Source organism: Schistocerca nitens, chromosome 11, assembly GCF_023898315.1.
Source record: "Schistocerca nitens isolate TAMUIC-IGC-003100 chromosome 11, iqSchNite1.1, whole genome shotgun sequence".
Lineage (NCBI taxonomy): Eukaryota > Metazoa > Arthropoda > Insecta > Orthoptera > Acrididae > Schistocerca > Schistocerca nitens.
This window is the reverse complement of record NC_064624.1, coordinates 167800403-167817860: the sequence shown is the minus strand read 5'-3', so window position 1 is coordinate 167817860 and position 17458 is coordinate 167800403. Positions and strand designations below refer to the sequence as shown.

Sequence of the window (17458 nt, the reverse complement as noted above, 5' to 3'; positions counted from 1 at the left end):
CAGGCACATGGAACAATGCTGCCAAAAAATGCTACAACAGCCTGAAAAATTGGTAGTAGCCAAACACTGTTTAAATAAGGTACACAGGATGACATTTGATGAGACCGTGATAGTTGTAGAATGTCCAATTTTTGGACCATTGTTTGGATGAAGGCAATTGAAATTAAGTTGGCAAACAATCTGATAGACAGAGACAAGGGTTTTTCTCTTAGCAGTATGTGAAACTATGTAATGCCTCACATAAAACTTCTTTTTTATGAGTGCGCATCCCTAGTGTTCGAGGACAGTCTTTGAGTGCAATATATGTTGTTAATAGTGGTGGTCTACTACAGACAGCGCCATAAGCACAGTCTTGGAGCAGCAACTGTGGTGGACTGTGCATGCACCATGTACATTATGGAGTCCTATACAGAACACTGATTTCCAAACCATAGCATAGATTTCCAGTGGGATTCAGAAGCAATAACATCTCTCTTAGCAACAGTGGGCATATGTATGGCTGAAATACTGAGTAATGCCGATTTCAGAATCCAGCAGCTAACCCAAGGAGACACCCAAAGCTATTACATCAAGAAAGCCTACACAGGCACAATTGTTAACTTGTCTACAGGCACACATCTACAGTCCAGTACACATTAAAATCCCCAGGCACAGTATCATAACATGCCATTTGCGGAGCTGATCGGGGCAGCTAAGGATGTTGTCTCAATCAGCCAGATACAGCTATGACATTTCTGCTGCTCCTGAAAACAAATTACTCCACAAAAAATCTTCTCCATCTTTTTGGCCCATATAGTGGCTACTTTTCCAGCTCAATATTATGTGAAAATCAAAACGTATTTCTATCAGGCACTGTTTATAATGAATATGTTTTACAGACTTTTTGTTGATATAAGGTGATACAGCACACTTTCTAAACTAATTAGAAGTATTTTGAATATTTTTCAACCTGCTTAGGTTGATGCACTTTCCAAAATGCTTCCTCAAATTGAGGTACCATTTCATCCAATGTTATACATTTGAAGGAGACCAAATTTTTACCAGATGTGCATGACATGAAGGCTGAGGTATTAGACCTATTTAATTCCACCTATTAGGTATATTACAAGGATAAAAAATATCACATCTTACATTTTAATTTTTATAATTTTTTTCCTCATAAAAATGTTATTTTTTCTACAATTTAGTTGATTATGCAATAAAGCTTAGGTCTACTACATAAATATGGACTATTGCAAGTTACATGAAATTAGAGCAATGCTTTATGAACTTTAGGAAATATTTGTACTTGAAATTGCTTACCCGATAGGCTTGGACAGTTTATATATGCAGAACAGAATACTTTTGAGCTGGGTGGTGATGGCTCTTCGCGTGCAGGTACCGATTATTGTGCATTGGTTTCCAGTACACTTTGTGTCCCAGTTTACCTTTGGCAGCTCTGTATACTTCCACATCCAGAAATGGCAAGGTACCATTGTTTTCAGTCTCATGTGTGAACTTCCTCCAGCACTTAAATAGCCGGCACAAAAATATAAAGTTCACACATGAGACTGAAAACAATGGTACCTTGCCATTTCTGAATGTGGAAGTATACAGATCTGCTGAAGGTAAACTGGGACACAAAGTGTACCAGAAACCAACAGACGCTAATCGGTACCTGCACGCGGAGAGCCACCACCACCCAGCTCAAAAGTATTCTGTTCTGCACATGTTAACTGCCCGAGCCTACTGGGAAAGCGATGAAAATAATATCAAAGAAGAATTAAAGGAGCTACAACACACATCTTCTTCCTATCTAGCCACCATATAACCACAGGGTTAGATAAGTTGCGTGTAGGAGATTACACTCTAGTAGCTTACTCATGTAGAACTAATATGGGAAAAGGAGCAGTTCTTACATACACTATATGATCAAAAGTATCCAGACACCTGGCTGAAAATGACTTACAGGTTTGTGGTGCCCTCTATCGGGAATGCTGGAATTCAGTATGGTGTTGACCCACCCTTAGCCTTGATGACAGCTTCCACTCTCGCAGTCATACATTCAATCAGGTGCTTGAAGGTTTCTTGGTGAATGGCAGCCCATTCTTCATGGAGTGTTGCACTGAGGAGAAGTATCAATGTCAGTTGGTGAGGCCTGGCATGAAGTCAGCATTCCAGAACATTTCAAAAGTGTTCTATAGGATTCAGGTCAGGACTCTGTGCAGACCAGTCCATTACAGGGATGTTATTGTTGTGTAACCACTCCGCCACAGGCCGTGCATTAGGAACAGGTACTCGATCATGTTGAAAGACCCAATTGCGATCCCCGAATTGCTCTTCAACAATGGGGAGCAACAAGGCACTTAAAACATCAATGTAGGTCTGTGCTGTGAGAGTTCCACGCAAAACAACAAGAGTGCAAGCCCCCTCCATGAAAAACATGACTACACCATAAAACCACCACCTCCGAATTTTAATGCTGGCACTACATATGCTGGCACATGATGTTCACCAGGCATTCGCCATACCCACACCCTGCAATCAGATCGCCACATTGTGTACCACGATTCTTCACTACACACTACATTTTTCCATTGTTCAATTGTCCAATGTTTACACTCCTTACACCAAGCAAGGCGTCGTTCAGCATTTACCGGCAATGTTTGTGGCTTATGAGCAGCTGCTCAACTGAGAAATCCAAGTTTTCTCACCTCCCACCTAAGTGTCATAGTATTTGCAGTGGATCCTGATGCAATTTATAATTTCTGTGTAATGGTCTGGACAGATATCTGCCTATTACACATTACGACATTCTTCAACTGCCGGGGAGTCTCTGTCAGTCAACAGATGAGGTCAGCCCGTACACTTCTGTGTTATACATGTCACTTCATGTTTCCACTTCACTATCACATTGGAAACAGTGGACCTAGGGATGTTTAGGAGTGTGTAAATCTCACGTACAGACATATGACACAAGTGACATCCAATCACCTGACCACATTTGAAGTCCGTGGTTTCTGCAGAGTGCCCCATTCTGCTCTTTTACGATGTCCAATGACTACTGAGGTCACTGATATGGAGTACCTGGTAGTAGGTGGCAGTACAATGCAGCTGATATGAAAAACGTACGTTTTGGGGGATGTCCAGATACTTTTGATCACATAGCGTATATTAAGACAGAACAAAAGTTCAAAATCATTGACATTAGTTGATTTTGTAGTGCTCAGCACAGACGTGTGTGCTTGTGAATTACTACTGAGAAATAGTTCAGTTTTAATTCTAACTGTGTACAGATCAATACTGGGAAATTTTGAGCTTTTTATAAGGCTATATTCTATATTATGCTATCTATCAGACAACAGCAAGCAGTTAAGAGTCTGTAGTGAATTCAGTGAAGGTTTTCTAAGGGATTTTAAAGGAAAAATCATCTGGTAACTGTACTTGGATCCTACAATTTGCTCTCAGTAATTAACTTTCCAACACAAGTGGATAAAAACAGTAGGAAACTAATGATGTTTTCTTTGGTAAAGCTCAAAGCAAGAAAGTAACTATTTGCATAGTAACAAATGCTGTCCTTAATCACGATGCATAGTATGGATACCTGGCAGTGGAAATCAGACTAATTAATGTCTTCATGACAAATATTTTTAGGAACAGTTCACAAGAGATGATCTGAGGTGCAATTTCCAATGAACCCAATGCTAACATAAAATTTAATCTATTCCACATTAAATCTGCATCATAATTTGAAAATAGTTCTCCACAAAATCTAATCAGAAAGGACATTAAAAAACCATGGTTCATTACCAGGATTCAAGCACCTTGTGAAACAATAAGGTAATCTCTCAGTTGGGAAGAAGAGGTAGACATCATGCAGTAGTTGCACACTTCAAAAACTAGTCAAAATTGTTAAGAAAAATTATTAACAAAGTCAAGGAACATGTTTATTATTCCAGGAATAATTTTCATCATCACTGATATGCAAGTCGCCTGAGTGGCATCAAGTAAAAAGACTTGCAATATGGCAGTTGAACCCCAAAAGTGGATATCCTGGCCAATAAATGCCATATGATCATTTTATTTCTTTTTCATGTCAGGAATCAGAATTCCAAAAAGAAGAATTAAGGCTATATTGAACATAGTGAAACAAGAGACAGGACAACCAGCCACGGAACAGGATAAAATCACTTTTGAACTGCAAGGAAGGGCTATAAATGATGATTTCTCATTAGCAAACATATTTAATAATCATTCCTTGCCATGCGTGGTAGCCGTGCAGCCTAAGGCACCTCATCACAATTTGCGCAGCTACCCCTGTTGGAGGTTCAAGTCTTCCCTCGGGCATGTGTGAGGATAATCTTAGCAGTTTCGTCCCATAGGACCTTACCACAAATTAACTAATTCCTTAAATATAGTAGAAAGTAGAGGGACAACCAGTACAGAAGAATAAGCAACTCTCATAGAGTTCAGTCAAATGGATTTATCACGAACTTCTCCTTCTGAAATTAAGAAATATATATTCTATCAAAAATAATAGCTCACCTGGTTTTGATGGTGTTGCCAATAGAGTACTAAGGATTTGTTTCCATACACTAAGCCCTGTCTTAACTGAAATATGTAACGCATGACTAATGCGAGGTAGTTTTCCAGAGACTGAAATATGCCATTAGCAAAGCCCTTAAAAGAAAGATGAAAGGAGAGATGTCAATAACTGCTGTCCCGTTTCACTGCTGACATTTTTGAAAATATGATGTATTTTAGAATATTATCTCACCTGAGCAACAATAATATTCTCATCAAATCACAGTTTGTGTTTCAGAAGAATTATCCTACTCACAATGCCATTTACATGTTCACTCGTCAAATTTTACAAGCATTAAACCATGACATGGTGGCAACTGGTATTTCATGCAACATATCTAAGGCATTTGACTATGAATCATAATTTCTCCAGGATAAACTGAAGTTTAATGGGATTGATGGTATAGCTAACCAGTGTTTAATGCCATATCTGACCAAAGGAATACAGAAAGTTGTACTTAGTAATTCAACCAATGTAGTCCAGAGCCATTATTCCGACTGTAGAGCAATCGTGTATGAGGTTTCCAAAAGCCCTATTGCTCCTCATACATGTACACGATCTTCTGTCTAATAAACAACCAGAATTAGTTCTTTATGCGGATGACACTATCACTGTACTCAGTTCAAGCATACATACAGAAACAGAAGAAATAGTAAACAACGTTCTCAAAACTATCATTGACTGGTATTCTGCAAATGGTGTCACCATCAACTTTAAAAAACACAACATGTTCTGTTTTGCACATCTAGTAGTACAACGCCAATGATAAGTGTAACACAAGGTAAGCAAATAATAAATAGGGTGGAAACTTCCAAATTCATTGTTTGCATTGATGAGAACCTAAACCAGTAAGCTCACATATTCCAAATACTGTCATTCTATAATGTTGTATGAAATAATGTTCTAGAGTAACTCATCTTTTATTAAAGACATTCATTTCTCAAAAATGTGCTGCAAGAGTAATATGTAGAGCACACCCATCATCATCTAGCAGACATCTGTTTAAAGAGTTGGGCTTCTGGCTACTGCTTCACAGTATATTTATTCCAACCTGAGATTTGTTGTAAATAATCCACCGCAGTTCAAAAGGAACAATAATGCAGATAATTACAATACTGGAAGGAAAAATGACATTCAATACTCCACATTAATGTCGAGTTAGTACAAAAAGTGATGTGCAATGCTGAAACAAAAAATTTTGATAACTTACCCAGGGATGTAAAACACCCAATAGATGGCAAAGATCAGAAAACCAACTAAAAAGCATTCTCATTGACAGTGTGTAAAAGGTGGTGAATATGAATTACTAGCTTGAATCTGTATACCAAAAACAAAATAAATAAATACAAACTTACAAATATTCATCATGTAGCCATATTCATATTCAAAAATTAAGTTGCACTGTGCATGTAAAAAGACTTGTTCCACATCATTACCATTTACCACGGAAATGATCTATGGAATAAGAAGCTAACTACTGACCACGTTGTAGCACCTGTGGCGAAGCAAGCTGGGATAATTTTACTTCCCCTCTTGTTTTGCCATCTGCCTCCTTAAAATTCACTTTTTCATTTCTAACTAATTACCATTATCATAAGTGAATACAATCTGCATCTTCATAAAAGAAAAAGATAGGACCTTAAAGGATATAGCACCAGATCTAATTTTGCACTTAGTTTCATGTATGAAATTGATTTTCTAATTTATTTCGACTATTCCTTGTTAGTGTCTTTTATTATAGGATGAAATCAGTAACTGTCTCATAACTTAAATTCTATTGTTGACGTATAAACAAATATAAATTCTGTACTAATTATAAACACTTGGAAGATGAAATACTAGTAATCTTAAAGGATCTATTTGAAAACATGTTAGCAAATTCAGCCCTTTATTCGAAAGTATTATCCAGTTTCGTCAAAAGTATTGTTTGTGTAACTATATATGTTAATTTTATCATTTAAACAAATAATTCAGCTTAAACCTTGTAGTAGAAAGAAACTGTTAAAAAGAATGAATTTTTCAAGGTATTCCGTTAATTTAATGAGTTAAGTTTTAATTGTAATTTCTGTAAATTAAACTTTGAACAATGTGTAGTTTCAGCACCTATTATTGTGATGATTTTTGGTCACAAGAGTGTCAGCCCATGATCAAGTTTCAGATGAGAAACCTGTGCTGGTTAGAACAACAACAATGCTTCAACTTAACTATGAAATAAGTGTTACACAATTAGGCTTTGTGTTGAAACAATGACAATGTCTGCTCCATACGTTCCTTTCTGTTCTTCAAGAAAATTATGGTAGTGGTATGTGGAGGTTTGCCTGAAAACTATTAATGAGGCTTATCAAAAGTTAAACAATAGTGCACTGGTCATATAACTGTGTATTATTGCGGGGTTGTTAACAGTGAAATTAAAGTACTGTCAAACGCAACTGTACACCTGTCGGCTACATTATTAACAATATTCAGTATTGGAATTACAAACCCCATTTTTCAGCCAGCATAGCGATGCAGTACGTTGACACCAAGGACAATCAACGAAGAAATAAAGAAGGCATACCATAACGCTCTTGGTGTGAATGAGTTTATGATGTTTTAATGTTATTTGTAGTACCATTATCAGTATTATTTACAGTGTTACAAACATGTGATATTTATATTGCCATCTCTCATTGTCTCTTTTCCCAACTTTGCTATGAAGACGATCTGCTACTCACAAGAAACTGCTATTATTATTTTTTAAATAGACATTGTTTTTCTCATCTGTTTAACCTTTGGTTAAGAACTGTATCCACATAACATTCTTCTCCCCCCCCCCCCCCAAATCCTCTGTTTTTTAATGAATAGTCTGTGTGTTAAAGGTTTACTATAAAATGACTGTGAAAAGAGCTATCATTCTTACTGCACATGAATCTCAATGGAACAGAACATGTTTATCCAGTGTCTCAATAGCTGAAGCATTGTTTTCTCCTCTGTAATTACTACTTCCAGAATAAAAGATCTTGATCATGATTTAACTGACTGCCTTTAAACATTAATGCTGGGCATAAGTCTACAGACTATCGGTTCATGGTGTAATTTGCTGACTTTTCTCTTTTGCGGAGTGTGGTTCAGAACAGAAAAGCTGCACTTTCTTGCTGTAAGTATAATTTGACATTTTATAACCTCTGATCAATTCACATCTGTTCCTCTGTTGTTTTCTCATGTTTGTATTATGCTGTGTTAAAGGAGGGAAAAAAATCGCCTGTACTAAATTTCTGTGGCAAAGTACATTTATTACATAAATAGTCAGCAATTTCGGCTTTGTATGTTGTTTGCAAGCTCATAGGATGCAGCTTATATTTTGCCAATATATACCTGAAAGATGCTACACAGTCACATCCCAAAAAGATTAGGAAGTGGCATCTTGTACAAATTAATAAATTTAAAAACTGGAACTTCAAAAAAAAAAAAAGAGTACTGCAATAGCCTATGGCTATAATGTCCGTGAGTCACAGTCAGAATCAGTCAATTAATACAGATACCTGGATATAACAATCTGTAGGGATTTAAAATGTATCAGTCAAAAGGTAAAGTTGTAGGTAAAGCAGGAGGCAGACCTGTTCAGTGGTGGACTAATGACAAAATACAATCAGTCTGCAAAGGAGATTGCTTACACAACACTTTGCTATCCATCCTATAACACTGCTCAAGTGTGTCGCACCTGCAGCTAAAAAACTGTACATGCAGATGCTTTTAGGTAGAGTGTGAAAGCCTATCTATATATTTACAAGAAGTAGCCTTCTGTGGTAAATCAAGGAATATACTAACCCACTATGTGTCAATTCCATTGGGACGTTGAAAAGCAGACCAGACTATATTTACATACCCAGAGATATTTAAGCAGTCATTCTTCCTACACTACACATGTGAATGGAATGGGAAGAAGCTCTGATAACTAGTTCAGTGACAGGCAACCTCTGCCATGCAGCTCATGCAGCTCACAGCAGTTTGCAGAGCATACATATGGATTTGAACCTAGATTTATATGGTCTTCATTCTTTTTTCATTTGTCAGTCAGTTGTCAAGCAGTAAACAATATAAATCACAGACTAGTTCTGTACCTTTAGTGCAACTGTGACTGTCGATGTGGGTGGCATTAAACAAGTGTAGCTCTTCTGAGAGATCATCCAGGCCCAACAATTAACAAGCACTTTACCAACAGTGGAGCAAGCAACTGGCTCAATTATTTCTACATTGAAACATACATCTGTATGATTTTACTGCAGTTCACACTTAAGCATTGCTTTCAAAATATTATTCTACTGTACCACTTTCAAATATTATGTGAGGAAAAATAAACACCTAAGTCTTTCTGTGCACTGTGTATGCCCTGATTTCTCTTATTGTATCACAATGGTTAACTCTCACTCTATAGTTGGGAGTCAAGAAAATAATTTAGCATTCAGAGGAGAAAGTTTCTGATTGAAGCTTGATGAAACGATCTTACCACAAATAAAAATGCCTTTGTTTCAATGACTGCACCCACTGCTCATATATCATATCCATGACACTGTCTTCCCTATATTGTGAAAATAAATGATCCCCCCTTCTCTGAACTTGTTTCATGTTCTTGATCAATTCTGTTTGGTGCAGATTCCATATGTCACAGCAGTTCTGAAGAGAATGGACAAGAGTAGAGCAGGATGTCTCTTTAGTAGATCTATTGCATTTTCTAATTTCTCTGCCAATAAAACAATCTGCTTCTCTTCCCACCAGAACATTTTCTGTGCAATGATTCTAATTTAAGTTGCTTGTAACTGAAATTTTTATTTGCATTAGGAACAACAGAGGGCCACAACACCTTAAAGATGACTTCCTGTTAATTTCAATGAACTGTGATCTTTCTGATATGAAATCATGAATCCTCTCACACAATTAAGAAAATTCTACAAAGGTATGCAATTTTATTGGAAACAAGTTGTGAGGAACCGTGTGGAAAAACATAGGAATATGGAATCAACTTGAGATCCCATCTTGATTGCACTCATTACTTCATGTGAATAAAGAACCATCTGTGTTTCACGAGGAATAGATATTCTAAATTTGCACTGATTGTGTGTCAACAGACAGTTTTCGTCAAGGTATTTCATAATCTAGAACACAGTATCTGCTCCAGTAGCTGGGTCATATGTTGCACGTATGGCAAGACTGCGAAACAGTTATGATTTCATGGTTGTGTGGACCTCCCTCAGGGGTGAAGAGAGCTTCTAGAGGTTGACTTGAGCTATACATCACAAAAACGAACTTAAAATATATGAGTGGTAGAGAAACATTTAATTTTCACCTCAAAAAATTAAGTTACCAAATCGTTTTTGTTTGTTTCTAGATATACATCTATAATCTTGGTATACATTACATCCCCATGCCACAGTACCAAACTGGAGCCAATCCCAACAGTTAAGTACATCATCTGAATCAGACTGACACAGCTCCAACATTTCTGCTGCTACTGTACACAAGTTACTGTGTGAAACATCTGAGCTTTCATTTCCTTTTTTTTATAGCATTTTAATGTGGAACAGAGATTACAATGTGTACCAGTTCATAGCAAAACTGCAGACATGTACCTGGAAACAAACCAAAAATAAATTTTCAAGGTGAGTGTCAAAACTTTAAGACTGCCCCTCGTATGTATCACAGGCTATAGATACAGATGTAAAGGTGAAATGATGGTTAATCACTCTATGTATATACACTGAATGTCTGTAACATAAAATACAACACTGGAAACTCAAATATTTTGCACTGAACACTTAGGGAGAAGGTGCACAAATAATGGTTATCAGGTTTCACTACTTTATAAAAATAATAACCTTTTAGTATAAATTTTAAAATTTTAAAAATGATTTTCTTTTTATACACTGAGTAATCCACAACTCATAAGTACACACAAGCTGTAATGTCAGTCACTGCATGCTGAATGCAATGCAGTGTATTTGACTTGGTACAGTCCTGACACCTCAGTTTAATATTGGCAAACGTGTGATCCAAAGTAGACATTTGCTTATCCTGTACAGCACTGAGGAGATGAGGTGGCATTTGTTCATGAAACACTTGGAATCCTCGTATATGGTGTTTTATGCCCATGATAATGAGTATCTGTCCTAATTCCAGTTAACTTTGGAAACCAGAATTCTTGTATAATCTCTGATATGCTACAGTCCCTACATCTTGCAAATACTGTCATCCTAAGTTCAGTGTTGGTCAACTGGCAAGTGCTGTCATATTCTGTACTCACTTGTCTGCGACAGATTGCTCAGGTATTGTGTCTACAGGACACTTGTGTTCTGTCAGGGGTTAGAGCAAAATATCCATGCAAATGATAGAATGGATTGATTTAGATGGAAAACGGGAAAGCCCAGCTAGTGCCAACCTGTTACGCAGCAAAGTGAACTGGTTACCTTTGAAGGGTATAAGCACTGTCATGTTTATGGCTGAGAAACTGGAGAGCAGATGTAGCAGAAGTATACATTCCCATCCTCTCAAAAGTGGAGCACTTCCACATACTACACAAATGCACATCAATGTCCTACATAGTACAACAAAAACAGACAGATGTGCAATTTTTATTTTTTACAATATTCTTCATACGATATCACTTTGGAAGCATTTATTCACAGATAAATATGTATGATACTATGATTTTTCTAAATCCACTTGACTCTAGTTCTTATGCCTCATATTTTTCATAAAAATCTAATGTGGTTTGTATATTTGGAAACCATCTTGTCTCATTTGTATATGACAATTTGTTGACAGTGAGGTGCACTTCAAAAACAAGTTTCAGAGATAGAGAACAACTTTTCTCACAAGTTCAGCATGTGGATCAGGAGTTTGGCTGGAGAAGAATGAATGGTAATGGCAAGTGAGTACTGTATCAAACTGAAGCTTCACAGATCAAGAGTTGAATGCTGTTTGTATACTACTTTTGTTATTTCTGTTGGTGACAAAGTGCAGTGATTTACATGACTGAAAATAATGGTAAAGACTGATATTTTAAATTAGATAATGGTTACAAAATTAGTAGATGAGAAACCAGTGATGCAGAATGATCATGACCTAAGTTTCCCCTTAAAGTTACTGAAAATTAAATGTCTCTGTGACAAGTTGAGCTTCATACAATATTCATGGTGCAAGAACAATTTACCTTACTGATAATTCTATCATGACTATCATTCTACAAACATAATAAATAAATGTGTTTTGCACCTTCTGTACACTGAACAGGAATTCAATTATTACCCAATTTTTTACCAATACATTGTAAACAGTTATTAGCAGTCATCAAAAATGAAACTACAGAAAGTATGAAGAAAAAGAGACAAGAAGAAAAAATTCATTCTGTAGTAGGATCAAACTCATGAACCTCAGCACACTTATTTGTGACCATACAAACTGCACTGTGGTGTTATTTTGCAAGCTCTGATCACTTTAACAGATTTCATTCAGTTGACATGTGTTAACAAAAGACAGTGGGACAAATGGTGTTAGGGTGAAATAGCTGGTTCTTTCTTGTTGTAATTTGCATACAATAAATTTCCACAATAAACATTTGCTTTGCACATTGTTAACTTTTCTGTATGCACTGTCACTGCTTTCTCCTTTTCATCAAAAATAATTTAGGTTTTGTTAACAGCAAGTTTTACACTGTCTAGGGGCTATGCACATTACTTTATGAGGATTGTGGCCATGCCTAGTCATGTAACCAAGTCGATTCCCACTACTGTCATGTATATGGTTCACTTTTGCAAATAATACTACGTTTTATTTTTTGACGTAATAGTTGAAACTTCATGGCTAGCCCTAGTAGTAAGTGCACTGGAATGTAACTCCACATGCAAGGCAACTACTGGGTGTATTGAGTAGCTCAGTAGTTCCCATTGTTGGTATCATGCACTGGTAACAGATGATTGCAAGTAGCTGAAGATGCTCCACAAGAATAGCTGGAAATGACCTTGAAGCAACCCCAAGATTTAATATCTTAGTTGTAACAATGAGATCAGTTAAGTTGGATCTCCTCATTATCTTCAGCTGGGAAAAAAAGTCTAAAGTTCAAGTACACTCTGCAGTTGGCCACAAAGAACAATAAGCAAACAAACTGTGGAAAGTTGCAGAGAGCAACTGCATCACCATTTAACTCACCAGCTCCTTCTTGGGCACCAGTGTGTACAGTGGGAGTGGTTTGTAGCATTCTCTCTTGGCCTCCAGTATGGTGCTGAGATGCACATTCATAGAATTCTGACAACAGACATAAAATATTATGTTACTGGTACCTAGTTTGATCATGGCAAACAACAAAGGCAATATGTCTTGATGGCATTTGAACATTTCATACATAACATACAAAGGTCCCACACAACTTAAAATTTACACAGTGCGTCACTCAAATTTTGAAAAATATAAAGGGAAAAAAATCTATATTCATTCACAAGGTGTAGCTTTTATTGAAAAAAACAGTGTGTTCATAATCCTGCAGGCCAATCTTCAGATCCTTATCATCATTATTTTGTCTTTATAGGTACATGGCAGTTTTCACAGAGCCTATTACAGAAATACAATTTCATTTGATAATGGAATTATTGTGATTAACAAGAGGGCCTTGTGGGAAAGCTCCGTGTGATTTTCTTCATATTTAAAGGATTACAAAGTCAGTGCACAGTCATCAGTTTCATAAAGTAATGTGTTGAAATTCTGAAAGATACCTTGAAACAATAATCTTTGAAGATTAGAAAATATCTGAGGGTCATTAGATACCAAAAATTTGCAGCATTTATAAAAAGAAAAATCACTGAAAGTTGAATGCATAGAATGTACTCATTCAATCACTGGTTCACTTCTTGCTACCCTCATGCCACCCTCTTTGTCCATTTTGTCTACTGTGATTTGAAAGGCTGATACCATTCCTATACATGATGACCATCATGCACAACAGCCTAAACACCAGGGGGGCTAAAAAAAAAACACCTTTGTGCCATTATCTCCAGTCCTACTGAAGCTTTATATAAACAGATAAATTTTAATGAAATTAACATTTCAGTTTTAATTACTGAGCATTTGAAAAAGTGAAAAATTAAACAAAAACTGAAGCAATTTTTATTTCTAAAGGTTCAACAATATCATTGATGTACACAATTTTTGCTTTTAACAGTCAGGCATTTTAAATGCCTGAACCAAATATTAATTTAATATCATATGATGAGAAATTTTAAATAAAGAATGCTACTTTTATTACAGTGTCATATCCATTCGATACGATGTGACATATTGACTTATATTTCACTTCTGCTAAAGGCTCTGCATTAAGGTCATAGTGTATGCCATTGGTTCCACTGTAAGAAACTACTCAAAATCCATGCCATGTATCATACAAAGTCAAGAGATGGGGCAGGTAAAGATTTAGTTTCCGCTTGCGAAGCCTATACTTACTTCTTCAGCCTGAATCAAGACTGTGTGTACAATACAAACAACTGGAGCATCTACACAACCACTCACTCCAATTGGGTTGCACCAATACAGTGTAGGGCATGTGCACAGTTGTTATCTCTGAGGACTTGCTAGATTTAGCAATGATTGGAAACGTGTTTATGAGTGCTATGGACTATGTAATCAAGGTGTATATTGAAATAAGAGAATCACAAAGTCTAGTAAATAGGGATGGTTTCAAATTAAATGAAGCTCGGGGTCTGACACTCAATTTGTTAATATACTGCCAGGCAACACATCCAATTGATATAAAAACTGGTGAAAGGACATGTATTTCAAGGAATGCCAGTGGGAGATCTGAAAAACAAAAGATCATCAAGAGAGTTGGGTGCACCTGAAATTGAATTCATAATCAGCTATAAATGTAAACTCATTTAAACTCTTATCATACATATTTAAATTTAGAAAATAGCTTAAATTTCCAAGTTAATAATCGCATCCTTTCTATCAAAACCAAATTTAACGGCTTATTTTCTCCTTTCATTATGACCCCTTACATAACAGAAAACAGTACAAAGATGTGAAAATTTATAAAACTCAAGTGGAATTTTTACACATTTGTCATGCATACTCATTTATTCAACTGTTAAATGTTACATCGACATTCAGTGTATGTAATTTTCATCTTCTTCAATATTTAAATTCTATTTGGCATCCTTTATATTAGAACTGGGCAAATATATTCTGATACTGTAAATAATTTCTCCTCCTAATATTATCTTTATAAATGTTGGTGGTGTTTTGAAACAGTGTTAACGTGAACTTCACAAGAGTGTAAATGTACTACGAGGCTATTACCAGTATGCCCAACTGTTTGAAGAGCTGTCTGTGAGAGGTTCTAGTTTAGATACCAAGCATTAGGTGCTTTTCAATAAAATTACATTTTCAAGAATTGGAGTTTGTCCATTAGACTTGATTATAACACTTGCATTGACAACAAAAAGAATTACAACTTCTTATTGGAGATATTGCTCTAAGCTGTGCCTTTTGGAGTAACGGGTATCATTGCTGACTGACATGCTGCAGGTTGTCAGTTCAAACCAGAACATCAGAAATTATTTCTGACTTTTCATCCTTTCCCAACAGATCTGTTGCAAATACGCTTCTCGGGTTTGCCACCGGATCGTATTGTGTAAATCTCTCAATATTTCTTCGATGCAACTGCTCGACATCATCAGGTGGTGGAAGCTGCTGCTGTCACTGATGATAATTGCATAGCGGTGTCAGAATTTGTCATGATGGGAGCAGGCAATACGTGTGCGTGGGAAGACGTTCGTAGTTGGAGGAAAGTGGCGCTCCTGGTGCTCCCTGCTGGGAGCTACAGAAAGGCCATCCATGTGTGTGCTATGGGCAATGACAGTGCTGCCGGGCACTCCTGTGGTTAAAGTATGAACTAAATCTCAACTACGCATTGCATCACTTGAGGAAACAGAAGTTCTTGTTTTCCCTGTGTTTGATTTAATGGCAGCCAGTGCTGGATTCCAGGCAGTGCTCAGTTGAAAATCTGCATCCCTGTTGATAAGATTGTCCACCGTGCAGATATGTATAGCCTCCTTAATAACACAGTCCCAGAAAGATGACGCTGGGGATAAAATTTCTGTCTGTTCGTAAAGCATACGATGTCCCGTGTCCAGGCAATGCTCCGCTACCGCTGATTTATCAGGTTGCCCCAGGCATGTATGATGATGATGATGATGTTCGACGCAACGTTCTTGCACAGTTCGGCATGTCTGTCCAATATAAGATTTTCCACATTGGCATGGGATTTTATACACACCATGTTTCCTGAGGCCAAGGTCGTCTTTGACCGAGAACAATAAATTCCTCAGTTTTACTGGTGGCCGAAAAACACACTTGACATCGTGCTTTCTGAGGATTCTTTCTATTCTCGAAGACATGCCACCAAAATAGGGCAAGAACGCTGTTGCAGTGGGTGCCTCCGTTACTTCATTTACATCCCTGCTTTGAGTTTGCTTGGAATGGAATGCATGGCGTATCTGCCTATCGGAATAGCCATTCTGTTGGAATACTGTTCTCAGGTGTTTTAGCTCACCAGATAGACTGTCCACATCTGAGACTACATGTGCTCTATGCACCAAAGAGCATAGGACACTACCACATTGCGCAGGATCATGGCAACTTGTGGCCTGCAAATATAGCTTTGTACGAGTTGATTTGCGATAGACGCTGTGTCCCAATGTACCATCAGCTGTTCTTCTGACTAAGACGTCCAGGAATGGTAAGATGCCATCCTTTTCCCCTTCCATAGTGAACTGTATATTGAGATGGAGTGAGTTCAGATGTTGGAGAAACACAGGTAATGTCTCTACTCCGTGGGGCCACACCACAAAGGTATTGTCTACATACCGCCAAAAGTATTTAGTATTTATTGTTTCTGGAAAGTCTTCAAAAATATTATGTTTGTAATGTTTGTGTATTCTAGAATATACAATATATGTACAAATAAAAGCACTCTCCACCCATATGAGTTCTGTTCCAGCTGTAGTTTGATTTTCATAATAAAAATGCTTTCTGTGCAAAGTGTTTTATTTTGTTAACAGCCTAGCATTTGGATTTGGATGTCAGTGTTCAGTAGAGATGGCAGGTACTTCAAAATATCTACATAACTGTGGCTCCAATTGGCCAATATAAAAGCTGTCACCTACATGAGCCAGAATAGGAATACAAGTGGTACATTGCTTCCAGGGTCCATATATTCGAGATACCAATGGATTCCAAAACAGTGATGAGTCAGTTGCACATCAGGCATCCAACAGTGTTTTCCAAAAATGCTGGCCAGGATCCTACAAAACTTCTCAAATGATCTGTCAGGGTTTGCAAATACAATAGGCATGATGACAATGTTTTTGGTGAATGTGTACTTTCACATGCATAGCACAGCCCAGCATCAGTTCAAAAACAACAGAGAGAAACTCAGCATCTATCAGTAGGAATTCCACTTAATGAACAACAATTCAATAATAGTGCCCAATCTCATGTGAAAATGACATATTCCTTCATACAGAACATTTTCACCTTCTGCCACATTGTGAATTTGAATATACAGAGGTCAACAAAATCTCACACTTGATGCAGAAGACATGGACTGCTCTCTTCTCATAACGGTGTCACAACAACCAAGGAATTCTTTAAGTGGTGCCAAGCACATTGAGTAACTGGAACAGAAAATGAGTCACATGAGAAAAGTACAACTGATTCCCAAATTTGTTCTCTGTGACAGTTGTGGAAGACTTTGCCTCTCACATATGTCAGGTAGTGAGAGAAAACATACAGCATTTTATCACTACAAGAACTGTTGGATGAAGTAAGCAAGTTACAGGTGCCATGAATATTGAACCTACACATCAGGAG

At 37.1% G+C, this 17458-nt stretch overlaps 1 protein-coding gene across 1 annotated transcript in view; it reads right to left on the bottom strand.

The window, feature by feature from the left end:
• LOC126213086 (uncharacterized) overlaps positions 1-17458 on the bottom strand; it is a 218302-nt gene that overhangs the window by 106125 nt on the left and 94719 nt on the right. Inside the window, exon 5 of the mRNA XM_049940680.1 lies at positions 12746-12841. Within this exon, the coding sequence (XP_049796637.1) occupies positions 12746-12841 (96 nt within the window). The remainder of the gene's footprint in view (positions 1-12745; positions 12842-17458) is intronic.